The 12,338-nt window shown below is 52.5% G+C and overlaps 4 protein-coding genes across 4 annotated transcripts; all 4 read left to right on the forward strand.

The window, feature by feature from the left end:
- Window positions 1-422: 422 nt before the first annotated feature.
- On the forward strand, window positions 423-2,299 carry PODANS_4_1890 (uncharacterized protein; the record flags this gene model as incomplete). Its single annotated transcript, XM_001903776.1, has 3 exons — window positions 423-589; window positions 680-762; window positions 825-2,299. 3 exons carry the CDS (start codon window positions 423-425, stop codon window positions 2,297-2,299), a joined length of 1,725 nt encoding a protein of 574 aa, XP_001903811.1.
- A 2,193-nt stretch (window positions 2,300-4,492) lies between these two features.
- On the forward strand, window positions 4,493-6,790 carry PODANS_4_1900 (uncharacterized protein; the record flags this gene model as incomplete). The annotated part of the gene is made up of 1 exon (XM_001903777.1): window positions 4,493-6,790. One exon carries the CDS (start codon window positions 4,493-4,495, stop codon window positions 6,788-6,790), a length of 2,298 nt encoding a protein of 765 aa, XP_001903812.1.
- A 2,309-nt stretch (window positions 6,791-9,099) lies between these two features.
- On the forward strand, window positions 9,100-10,734 carry PODANS_4_1910 (uncharacterized protein; the record flags this gene model as incomplete). Its single annotated transcript, XM_001903778.1, has 1 exon — window positions 9,100-10,734. The coding sequence occupies one exon, from the start codon at window positions 9,100-9,102 to the stop codon at window positions 10,732-10,734; it is 1,635 nt and encodes a 544-aa protein (XP_001903813.1).
- Window positions 10,735-11,413: 679 nt separating this feature from the next.
- PODANS_4_1915 (uncharacterized protein) lies at window positions 11,414-11,857 on the forward strand (the record flags this gene model as incomplete). The annotated part of the gene is made up of 1 exon (XM_001903779.1): window positions 11,414-11,857. The coding sequence occupies one exon, from the start codon at window positions 11,414-11,416 to the stop codon at window positions 11,855-11,857; it is 444 nt and encodes a 147-aa protein (XP_001903814.1).
- Between the last annotated feature and the right edge of the window lie 481 nt (window positions 11,858-12,338).

A 12,338-nucleotide genomic window follows, 5' to 3' on the forward strand; every position in this document is an offset into this window, starting at 1 on the left:
TGCATTTTTTTCTCCTCCGGCGGGTAGAAACAGCGGACAATTGTTAAACTTGTTGACGTTGATGAGAAACCAAAACTCTCCACTGGTGCAAATGAGCTCCGATGGCACTGACTTATGCAGCTATACATAATGTTATGGTGGGGTGTGCTGTAGGGTTTGGGTTAGACGTGCTCTCTTTGAAGAACCCCACCATCAATATGAGCCCACCATGAGTCACCGAAGTCGGATGGTGGGGGCGGGCGGTGAGCAGCCAAAATCTCAATCTGGCCAGCTTTGTCCACTGCTGCTTGGCTCTTGGTGACAACGGTCGAGGGTCCATTGCTGCCAGTCACTGACACCCCCTGGTTCGCTGGAGATTCTCTTGTACTAGGATTCGATATTGATATCTCACTCAAGATCACCAACCACCTGCCCAATTCTCGATGGCTTCCACCGCGAAACTCGACATCCGGCCATCCGCTGAAGAGGCCCGCTCTGTTTTTGAGCAGGCCCGCCAAGCCAGTCCACGGCCAACCCTCCTTCCCGTTTGCTACTCAGTTCCCTCGGACCTGTTGACGCCATCTGCCATCTACCTCAAGCTCTCCAACGGGTACGTGATGCATGCGAACGATTGAGTGGAGCTGTGTCAATTGAGTCGGTTGGAATAAGTCATTGAACCAGTTCTGATATGACAACACAGTGCCACCGCTGAGTATTCATTCCTTCTCGAGAGCGCCACCGGTAGCACTGGGACGATTGGCCGTTATAGTTTTATCGGTGCCAGTGAGTTTGAGCCGGCCACAATGTGACACTTTGCCATGTTTAACTTCTGACACGATCGATAGATCCCAGAAAAGTGCTGGCCACCGGCCCCGGATATGAAGATGTCGGCGACCCCCTCCGTGCTCTTGAGAGTACTCTCGGTCAGGACCGTGTTCTCAGCATCCCATCACTGAGACTCCCCAGTCTGACCGGAGGTGCTGTCGGGTACTTGTCCTATGACTGCATCAGGTACTTTGAGCCCAAGACGGCCAGAGCTCTCAAGGACAACCTACAGATCCCCGAGGCGCTCTTTATGCTTTTTGACACCATCGTCGCCTTTGACCACTTTTACCAGACCGTTACCATTGTGACTCACATGAGACTACCAGAAACCGTCGGGGATGAGTTCCAAGCTGCCTACGACGAGGCCGCTGCCACAATCAAGTCCACTCTGGACCTTATTCAACAGAACGAGATTCCTCTTCCACCCGCGACACCCAGCAAGCCGGCCTCGGAGCAGCAATATTCATCAAACGTTGGCCGTCATGGCTATGAGACCTTCGTCACTGAGCTCAAAAAGCACATCATCAAAGGCGACATCATTCAGGCTGTCCCATCACAACGCTTTTCCCGAAGCACCAGCCTGCATCCATTCAACATCTATCGCACATTACGGACCCTGAACCCATCCCCATACCTCTTCTTCCTGTCTTGCTCCGACTTCCACATTATCGGCGCTTCACCAGAATGTCTTATGAAGACAGACGGCTACGCTGACCTTCCTGAAGACGAAAGATTTGGCTACTCTGCGCAAGACGCCCTTTCCCGCCCGAAGATTGTCAACCATGCCATCGCAGGCACCATCAAGCGCGGCGCCAACCCCGCCGAGGATGATGAACTTGCCGCCGTTCTCCAAAACAGCACCAAGGATCGCGCCGAACACGTCATGCTTGTTGATTTGGCCCGCAACGACGTCAACCGCGTTTGCCACCCCTCTACTGTCAAGGTTGACCGCCTCATGCGCATTGACCGTTTCTCTCATGTTCAGCATCTGACGTCAGAGGTATCGGGACTGCTGAGGCCAGGATGCACACGCTGGGATGCCATGCGCAGCATCTTCCCCGCTGGCACTGTCTCTGGCGCTCCCAAGATCAAGGCTATGGAGCTGATCTACGACTTGGAGAAGGAGAAGAGAGGCATTTACGCCGGCGCTACCGGATGGTTCGCCTACGATGTAGTCCGTTCCCTGGGAGAGGGCAAGGGGTTTAAGCTGGATGAGGGGCAGATGGATACTTGCATTGCCATCCGTACCATGCTTGTCAAGAAGGGTGTCGCCTATCTCCAGGCCGGTGGCGGTATTGTCTTTGACAGCGAAAAGACCGAGGAGTGGATGGAAACCATGAACAAGCTGGCGGCCAACCTCAGGTGTATCGAGCAGGCTGAGAAGTACTATGGTGATGGAGCCGGCACGAAGTCGGTTCAGGACATCATCGACGACGAGAGGAGAAAGGGAGATGAGTATTACTCCAGCCTTCAAACCACCAGCGCTGGGGCTTAAGTATTAAACAGTCTAAAGAGGTAGACAAGAATGATCACGATACTGCCTTCTCAGCTGTAACATCAGGACCTCGCTACTTGTTACTCATAAAACGTGACACAACCTCCCCGCCACAGAAATACTTGGCATCACTTTTGCAGACTTGCTTTAGTTGAACCCCCGTTTTGCACGCCTGATCATCCTGCCGATAGGAAAGCAACTCCATCCCCTCGCTCTCCTCCAAGCCGTAAAGTGTTTCTGTGTCGTCGTCACACACGGGCCCCTCCTCCCCGTCTTCCGCCAACTCCCGAGTGCCTCTCTGCTCCTCCTCATCATGTGCATTTCTTGTTCGGCCCCGAGATTTGTTCCAATCGATCCCCACACACGTCTGACCCTCGCCGAAGCAATTTCTGGCGATGGTTGCAGCGCTCATGAAAAACAGAAAAAGAAACAACAGGACAGGCCAGAGTAAGATTTGGACGAGGGCGACGAGCCAGGTTAGACACCAGAGGCAACCGTCTTTTTTGAGGAGGGGGAAGGACGAGATGATTTGGCGGTGGGCGGTGGGGAGGGCGAAGAGGAGGAAGAAGGTGAGGGTGTAGTAGAGGAAAGTGAGGATTGAGAGCTAGGGGATGGTATTAGTGGTGGTGATGTGGTAGTGGTGGGTGGGTTGCATTTTGTTGTACCGTATGGAGAGGTGGTTGTGTAGAGAAGGATGGTGAGGTTGGGGAGGGGGGAGGGGGGAGGTTGGGTGTATGGTTTTGTTTGGTGAACTAGCCAAGAGGATCGTCCTGAGGATTCGGTGAACACGCGCCGGAGAGAGCGATGAATACGAATGGGAGGTACCAAGCTGGATGCAGGGTCGATCAGAGCAACACAGCCAGGTTGTGCCGTAGTTGTTATGCGAGTTCTTTCTTGGCTCAGTCCGACATGTTTCAGTGCTGGGTAGGTAGGCTAGGTGGACGAAGAGGGCGAATAAGGTGAAGAATGCGTGAACTCAAGATCACAGACTGCCTGGGAATCTTCTCCATTGAAACCATAGAGTGTTTCTGCATCATCGTCAGGCACCGTCCCCGCCCCGTCATCTAGCAGATGGTTCCTCTGCTCCTCCTCATCATATGGATCCCGCTTTTTTCGTTTCAAATATCCGCTCAGGTCAAATCCCATGCAAGTCTGTCCCTCGGCGAAGCAATAGTTCATGATCGTTTCCCACTTGGTGCTCAATAGAAGGACAGTCAAATACACCGGCCACAGGTACAACGCAAGGACGGTCATTGGCCAGGAGAGAAGCCAAAGGCAGCCGTCTTTCTCGATGAAGGGGAGCCACTTGATGATTTGTTTCTGGGCAGTGGGAACCCCAATAGCGAAGAATGGGACGGTGGTTATGAATGAGTAGGAGATTGTAATGAGCAAAAACCAGGGTGGGCCGTCAAACATTGTGGTTGTTGATTGAGTAGGGGTAGTTGATAAATGGTATTGTATTCCAAAAGGTGTTGGGGTTAGGAGATGAGGTTGCGGAAGCAATTGGGCTGTATTATTTTTTGGATGGGATGTGCTCAAGAAGTACCTTTTTTCCATTGGGGGCCAGGCTTGAACACGTGCTAGGTGAAAAAACCCAGAGCGATGGATACAAGAGAGGTGGTGTTGCTGAGGGAGGGTGGTCCGAGCGCTGATGCCCACCGAGCTGAATGCGCTGTCGGTCAGAGCAACACAGCCCTGTTGTGACCAGCCGTGGGTATTAAAGAGGCTCTGGAGCAAAACTGCCATCATACAGGTTCCAGTCAGTCGCCAAGGTGGGATCCATCATCCACGGTAGCGTTGTAGGGTTCATCCAGATACGCCTGACTCGGTAGCGAAAGCCCAAGGGCGTAGACATCGCGAAGTATCCCGTCAACATTCGGTGATGCTGACATCCATATTGCACGCTTGGTAGGGCTCGATACCGAAATGGCAAAGACTTGGATTCCATGATCCCGTGGCTGGTGTTTGTTTACAAGGCGATTGCTGAAGACGTGATAATCGACGAGGTAGCCCGATGAAGAAAAGGAAGATGTGTGGTTGAGCAAGGTGGCCCAAGCGCTGGTGCCTGAACACACTCAGGTCGGTTGAAGGGGCAGGACAGCAACACAGCCCCGTTTTCTGTTCTGCCACATTGTCTCCCTGTTTATTTAGAGCCTCAACAGACACAACTTCTCTCATCAAATCATTGCCGTCATGTCACCAGTACCAGTCGGAAGCCTCTGTCAGTACTGCAAGGGCATCAATGTGGAAACTATCAGCCAACCTGGTGGACATGCGCATGCCCATAGTCTGGCAGTTATTCAGCAGAGCGCCCAACAAGGCTGCGCGCTTTGTGGTTGGTTCGTAACACTCACTTGGAGCAGAGAAATCGACAACGAAATGCGCGAAGTTGAACCGCCTACTTCTGCAGGAAGACAGTCCACAGATCGCTTCCATGTGCGACCCGTTGGGCCCGGATATCTTGGTCAAAGTCACATTTGTTTGACCGACGACACAGGGGAGTATCAGACCACAGGCCTCGAGATGTGTCGTCTTGAGGGTATGTGTCTGACGACCATGTTGTTCTTGAATGGAAACACAGTGCTGACCATAGCTACAGGTGACTTAGCTCCTGATGACTGTCCAATTCCAGTCTGCAGAGCCCTATCAGACACTGCCTCACCAGAAACACAAGAAACAGCTCTGTCTTGGTTGAAGCAGTGTGAAGTCGAACATGACTGCAACAACTTGTCGATACCTGGGCCCAACAACACCTATGTTTTGCCCGGTCGATTGGTAGACCTGCGGTCGTTCACACCCACGACTCCGATCATACGATTGGTGGAAACTTTTGCTCTTCCTGGAAATATTACCAACACGCCTGGCTTCTACAGCACACTCAGCTACTGCTGGGGCATCTCTCCCTTCTACAACACCACATCAGCCAACCTCACCTCCTCACTCACCCAGATCCCCTTCAACATCCTTCCTCAAACCTTCAAGGACGCGTTTTTGATCACCACGCAACTTGGCACTCACTTCATCTGGATCGACGCCCTCTGTATCATCCAAGACTCTCTGCATGACTGGGAGATTGAGTCGGCCAAGATGCCCTACATTTACTCCCTTTCCAGGTTCTGCATCGCTGCTGATGCCACTGCCGTCGCTGAAGGCGGCTGCTTCAACAGCCACAACCACTCCCCTCAGCATCCCCGTCGAAAGGAAGCCGCACCTCTGATCATCCCATCCATGCTTGCATCCACCTCGCAAATCAGTCGTCTGTATATCTACCCCCGGCATCACCATTCCACCAACTCCCAAGCCCCCATTTCCGACGCCCCCATCTCCACCAGAGGTTGGTGCTTCCAAGAGCGATTGCTTTCCCCTAGAACACTCCATTACACCTCGGAGCAACTCTACTGGGAATGCCGCCAGGACTCCAAGTCTGAGGACCTCATCAACAATACCCAAGGCCAGCCATGGGGCACCATGCCGGGCGCGCTTGCCCAACTATACGACCCTACGTTTCGCCCCGAGCACGTCGTGAGAACGTGGTACAAGTCTATCGTGGCACCTTACAGCCGGAGGAGTCTGACGAAAGAAACTGATCGACTCCCTGCCATTGGAGGGGTGGCCAGGGTGTACGCTCACCTGCTCTCCCAAGCGGAGAAGCGGATCAGGAACGCGGAGACACAAACCTGGGTTGAGGGGTGGGTGGAGCGTCTGAAGGTGAAGCAATATGATCTGGTCGAGAATAGCGCGTATATTGCCGGGATATGGGGTCATCAAATTGGTCATGGGCTAAGCTGGAGGAGAAGGAAGGGGACAAAGAAACCTGTGGCAGGGCATGGGCGGAAGAGGACCAACACGTTTAGCTGGGTGTCTGTTGATGGGCCGGTGGAGCATTTCTATGGATATATTGAGGCGACCAGGCTAGTGAAGTGGAATGTGCCGCTGCTGAACCCTCTTGATCCCTTTGGTGGAGTGGGCGAGTGCGAGATCACGTTGGAGGGGAACGTTATCGAGGGGAAACTGGGGTATTATCATCATGGTGATGCTAATGCAGGAGAGTGGCGGGTGTTTGTCGATATACCACCGGACGGCGAGCTTGACCATGGGACAGTGGACATCGGTAGCGTGGACATTGACGAAGAAACAGATGAGTTGGCTGACGTCAAAGCTTCCAATGGGTTGGTAGTCCGGGATGTTTGGATCCTAGCAACCTCTATGCGCAACACACTAGACGTTTATGCTCTAGTGCTTGTACAAAGTGTGGAAGACGATGGCAAGGTCAGATACCAGAGGTTGGGACTTTTGTGGATCAAGTCTCCGGGCCGGATGCCAGTGGCCGGCCGAGCTCCGAGACATACATATAGAGGGGTGACTTGCCGGAATACCTGTCCGCTGTGCTCTTCCATGGTCGACTCTCACGGGAAAGAGTTTCACTACAAGACGCTGGCGTTGTTGCAAATGAACCGTGACGAGGCTTTTCAGCAGATTGTCATTGTGTAGAATACTACCGCGCATAGAAAAAACTAAAGTGGTCGAGAGCCGTATTGACTATCTTGTACTTAGGTCATCTCATCCGACTCAGATTGCCTCCATGTTGCTTGTCAGGAAGAAAAGGTGACAGTCACTTGGGCATAGCCTGACAAGGAGCACTCATACAGTTGTATCCAGCTTCCAAGCTGTGAACGCGATATGCAAAAAGATGCGAACAGAAGACAAGGCTACCTAGATACAATGCAACCCACCTTTTGACAAAGATACCCAACTCGGACTTTTTTGCGTTCGGTCCGAGTGGCTGGAGCTGTCCTGTAATGCTACCATACCCAGGTTCCGGAGTTCTTTATTCTGAATACTCAAGCCTGATATAGCTTCATTCGACAAACCTGTTGATCAGTTCAGTTGAGCGTTGCCACGATTTCCTTTTCCATGCAGCGTTAGGCGTAATCTCGCGTATCCTGCTCCATTTTCAAGCCCGCGAAGTCCTCCTCATGTATATGCACACCTCAGCAGCGGTTTTCTTCCGGGGGCTGAGCCAATGAACGACCACGCAATTTCCAAGCTCGGGTTAGTCCACCCATTACTCCCACCTCACCAATTTTGTGGATGTCTGTGACCAGAAGAATATGGCAGAGTTCTCCACAAATTATTGGATATTTGGCGATCTTTGTGACCTCTTGGCGAAAACACAGTCATTCGTGGCTGGCTGAAATGGATAACAAGAAGGTCGGGTATGTGAACGTGCGTCTCGGGCTCAAAACCTGAACCGACTGAGCGCGAAATGCGTGATGAACCACCTACCTACTGAAGCGAGGAAGAGAACGTGGACTTGAACGCCCAACCACAGCCCCACCATCCATCCTACCTTACCTACCCATCCCATATGTGGAACAAAGAACCCATTGCAGTAAAGCATTAATTGAAGTCTTATGAAAGAAAATCAGACTGTTCAAACAACATGAAGTGTAGGTAGGAAAGTCGTCACATATACACCGAGCACTGGGGAAGGCCGTAGGCCTTCGGGGTTCTCCGCAGGGCGCAGCATTACTCAGAAATCTATATCCCTTTTCATTCCACGTTGTGAGTCGCTAAGATGAGCTCTTCATGCACATAATATTGGTGAGACCTAGACAGCTGAACCGCGCTCTAGTGAGCTAGGCAGGGCCTAGACCAAGGGGACCAACCCCACTTTTCCAGACCATGTATCAACATTTTGTTATCCATTGGATGAAGTCCACGCTCGACAGAAGCTCCGTTATCCGTTGAGGCCCAACGAGTGTCCTTTGACACCTCGGAATTTTCATGATCGAATTGGATTCCATAACAAGTTGGAGATTGTCCGCTGCACGGTTCGGTTTCAGATTGATAGGTATCTTTGATGGCCGGAGGCAGTACCTAGGTAGGTACTTAAGGTATTAATACCCCGTGTTCTCTTTCTGGGTTTCTCCCTCTCTCCAAGGTAGCATGGCCTGCCTATTTCTGCCTCATGAATCACCTTGAGCACACATTCCAAGCACAGGATCACCTTCACAGGATTCCCCTCATATACCCAATATCCAGTATTCAGCCGCCATGTCCCAACACTCTCATCCGCCCTCGACCAGCTCCTGGCACCGAAGCGTTGACGAGCGCCTCTGTCTCATTGCAGACGGACTCTCCGATTACGATGACACCCCGAGAAACAGTCTCCCTACCAAAGATAGTATCCCTCTTGGACAGAAGCTTCCTGGTCTTGGCCCCCTCCTCAGAGACTATCTTAACCCAGACGTCACTGTTGAGTCAGCGGACTTCCACAAGCGGCTGCTTCGTGTCTTTCGCGAATCCGAGTACGACTCTGCCTACGGGAAATGCTTGGAGCGACTGAATGCGGATGAAAGAGACCGCGTGGAAAAGTTCGTCGCGGATGACAAGCCTCTCGAAGAGGTGTCGGATGGTTTCGACATGAGCGTCAGTCTGGGTGTTCGTGAGCACCTTCAAGACCTTACGGGGGTCTCTGGCTTCCAGGTTTCGTCCAGTGGAGTTCAAGCAGTGCGGTTTCCTGCAGCCCCTGGGGCCAACGGCACCGAGAGCGTTCATCTAGACGCCCGTTCGTTTACTCCGGTGGACGTTGATGGCCTTGCTGGAGACGACACTCTCGATGCCTTACACAAGAACGGCCGCCTCCACAACTTTATCCAGAAACTCAAGGATATGTTCTCTGGCCACAAAAAGGAGAGCAACGTCATAGTAGGCCTGCCTCTATCACCTTGACAGAGATACACAAGGCTAACCATCGGTTCCAGGTCTACGAAAACGTGCCCTTCAAAAACTGGGGCATGGTCGTCGACTACATACCCCACTACACCTGCATCCCCTCCTCTGTCGCCGGTGTCCAGCACATTGTCAGATTTGCACGCGACCACGACATGTCTGTCCGCTGTGCGGGCTTCCGCCACTCCTGGGCGCCCATCTTTGGCCGCCAGGGGCAAATCACCATCTCTCTCCTCTCCCTGGCGGAGGCTACCAGAATTCCTAATTTCACCGCCATGGCCAAAGCCCTGCCGGAGTGGCTGTTTCGCAAGACCGAGCTGCAAACGCTGGAAGTAGTCTCTGGCACGCCACGAGTCAAAGGCAATGTGCTTGTCAGAATTGGCGCCAGCGCGACAAATGAGCAGCTGAGGCGGTGGTGCATCGAGAATAAAAAGTACTCGTACCCGCTTAATGTGATTATGGTGGAGATGACGGTCGGGGGGACGAATGCACCTATTTGTCACGGGGCTGGGAGAAGACATCAGACTTTGAGCGACCTGGTCAGGAAGGTGGAATACGTCGACTGCAACGGGAAGCTTCAAGCTGTCGATGACTCGAGACTTCTCCGGGCGGCGGCGGGGTGCTTTGGTCTCATGGGTGTCGTAACCCATCTCACGCTGGAGTTTGAACCCATGAGCTACGCGCTGATGAAGCCGGAGAAGATCCCTGTTTTGAGGGCTGTTCCTCCGCCGGATGATATGGCTATGGATAAGATTCCCCCTGCTTTGAGACTGCCGAACTGGGCGCCGGAGCAGAGGGCGGCCGACATCAAGAGGTTTGAAGAGTTGGCGACGAATGGGTTCTACTCGGAGTGGTTCTGGTTTCCGTACTCGGATTTGTGCTGGGTTAACTGCTGGGATGCGACTGCTGACCCATCCAGAACTGAGGATTACCCCTCGAATGCGCAGACGTTCTTCATGTTCATCAGCCAGTTCACGATGAACGTGCTGCAGAATGCAAAGATATTGAACGAGCTGGTCGAGAAGTTGCATATGGACGAGGCAGCGGTGACGCTCATCTCCAAAGCGGCAATGTTTACTCTTCCGGCTTGGGACGAGCCGGTCAAGACCTACCTGCCGGATGCGTTGCACTTCCAGAGAGGGATTCAGAACGTCAGGGTGTTGGATGTGGAGGTTGAGATTCCGCTTCAACCATCGGAAACTGATCCCTCGAAGCCTGACTATGCGGTTGTCAGAAGGGCGTGGTGGGATGCTATTTTGACCTGTTATGCCCACAGCAGTAAGGGGTGCCCGCAGAGGATGCCGCTTGAAATGAGGATCATGGGGGGCAGTGATATCGTCATGGCCCCTCAGAAGGGGAACAAGCTGGGAACGTGTGCCATTGAGGTGCTGACGCTGGAGGCGGCGAAGAATTTCTGGGTGCCCTATGCGGAAGAGGTGGTTGGGAAGTGGTTGTCCTACTGTGATAGGGGAGGGAAGAAGATCAACACGAGACCTCACTGGGCAAAGCAGTGGGATGGGATCAATGTTGACGGGAAGCCCTGGGTGGAGAAGATGAAGGGAGAGGATTACAGGTTGGAAAAGGAGGAGTTTAAGGAGCTGTTGGCTGAGATTGGAAGGAAGCATGGCTGGTCATTGAAGGACTTGAAGAGGAGGTTTTCGAACGACTTTTTTGATGCCTTTTACTTTGATAACATCTAGAACTGGGGAGATGAAGACGCATGCAATGGAGGTTATTCATTTGCTTTGCAGGGCTGTCGCCCCTCATCGTTCACCGCTTGCATTCTAGACTCGTTCGCACGCCCATCATCATGAAAGGTCCAACAGAGATCAAGTGAAGGGGCTGGAAGATGGTCCAGTTTCCCGTCCATTACCGCCTCGAGATCTCGGGCAATAAAAATGCAAAACAAGTGTACGAAAGATGATCAGGTTACTGCTAGCTGAGCCCTGCCTTCACTATGCTGGCGGATTGGCTGACTCGTACAATCCTAGTATGTCGTGAGGCATGATTGTGGTGGAAGCATGGAGCCGACGTCAGCACGATGGCGAATCGGGCAGTTGTAAACAGGCTAGATGCCAAGGTGGGCATTCTTGCCATTTATCATCTCAGAATAGAGTGGGATCGCGTTGAAGGTCCCTGAGCTGACATGATGACTAAAGTAAGAGCTAGCTATGATCGTCTTACACATCATCAAACCTTCGGCAAAGATCCAGTTCCTGTGAAGAGACCTGAATGGTCTTGAATGGAATGATAAAACTATCGAGAAAGGTATATATACCTTCCCCCTCGCTCACTTTCCCTCCCATTTTTTGTCACCCTCAACCCATCAAACATTATCCTCTTGTCAAGTTCTGGCCGCAGCACGCGTAGTACTTGAAAATGGTCTCCTTCACCACCCTCTTCTCCGCCAGCCTTGGCCTCATTGCTCTTGCCAACCCCGTTGCCGCCCTCTGCAAGCCCGCTATCGGCATCCAGGTCTTCAGGGACGATTGGGCTTACACCATTCCCTGCGGCAGAAACGATTGTAACGCCCCCGAAACCACCATCACCATCTACCACAATGACCGCACGACCACCAGCAAGACATTCCCTGGTTCGATATCCTTTGGCTTCAAGGAGTCCCCCCAGGCCCAAGTGTATGAGTGGGACTTTTACGGCAAATACCGCGATGACCCCGGCCTGGGATTCCACGTTTATGGCACCAGATGCCCAACCTTGCCTAGCAACCAGGGCTTTGGATGCTTCGAACAGGCTTTGAAGATCGAGAGAGGATACCTTCCCAAGGCTACCTGGGCCAAGTTCAAGTGTGGCACGACCTGGTAATCGCACGCGAAGATGCCGAATGGGGTGGCAATGGATGTAAGCATCCTCTTGATCGAGATGATTCTCGACATTACGATTCTGGGGGCAGGGATACCAGCAACAATCCGGTCTTACTTCAGGAAAGATATCGGGGTCATTGTTTACTTTGGGGATGGCTTTCAGGGGCTCAGGGGTTCAAACATCTTGTGTGTGCCGACCTGTCATGATCAATCATACATAGATACAACTCAAATCGGACTACACTGTCTGGAAACTTCCTTTCTACCTCGTAATTTTGGCCTCACTGAAGGGCGCTGGAGGTGACCTACCCTCTGTTGCCATTAAACAAGTCATCCTAACCTCTTCAGAATTCGTCATCATGGGTTCCCATCCCGCGTCCGCGTCTCGTATCCGCCATCCGGGCCAAGTTTTGCCCGTCCCTGTCACGTCACAATCGTTAGCGCCTCATGAGCATTGCTCCCCTGCCTCCATCACCAAATCT

The sequence above is a fragment of the Podospora anserina genome, chromosome 4, assembly GCF_000226545.1.
Source record: "Podospora anserina S mat+ genomic DNA chromosome 4, supercontig 1".
NCBI classification, from domain to species: Eukaryota; Fungi; Ascomycota; class Sordariomycetes; order Sordariales; family Podosporaceae; genus Podospora; species Podospora anserina.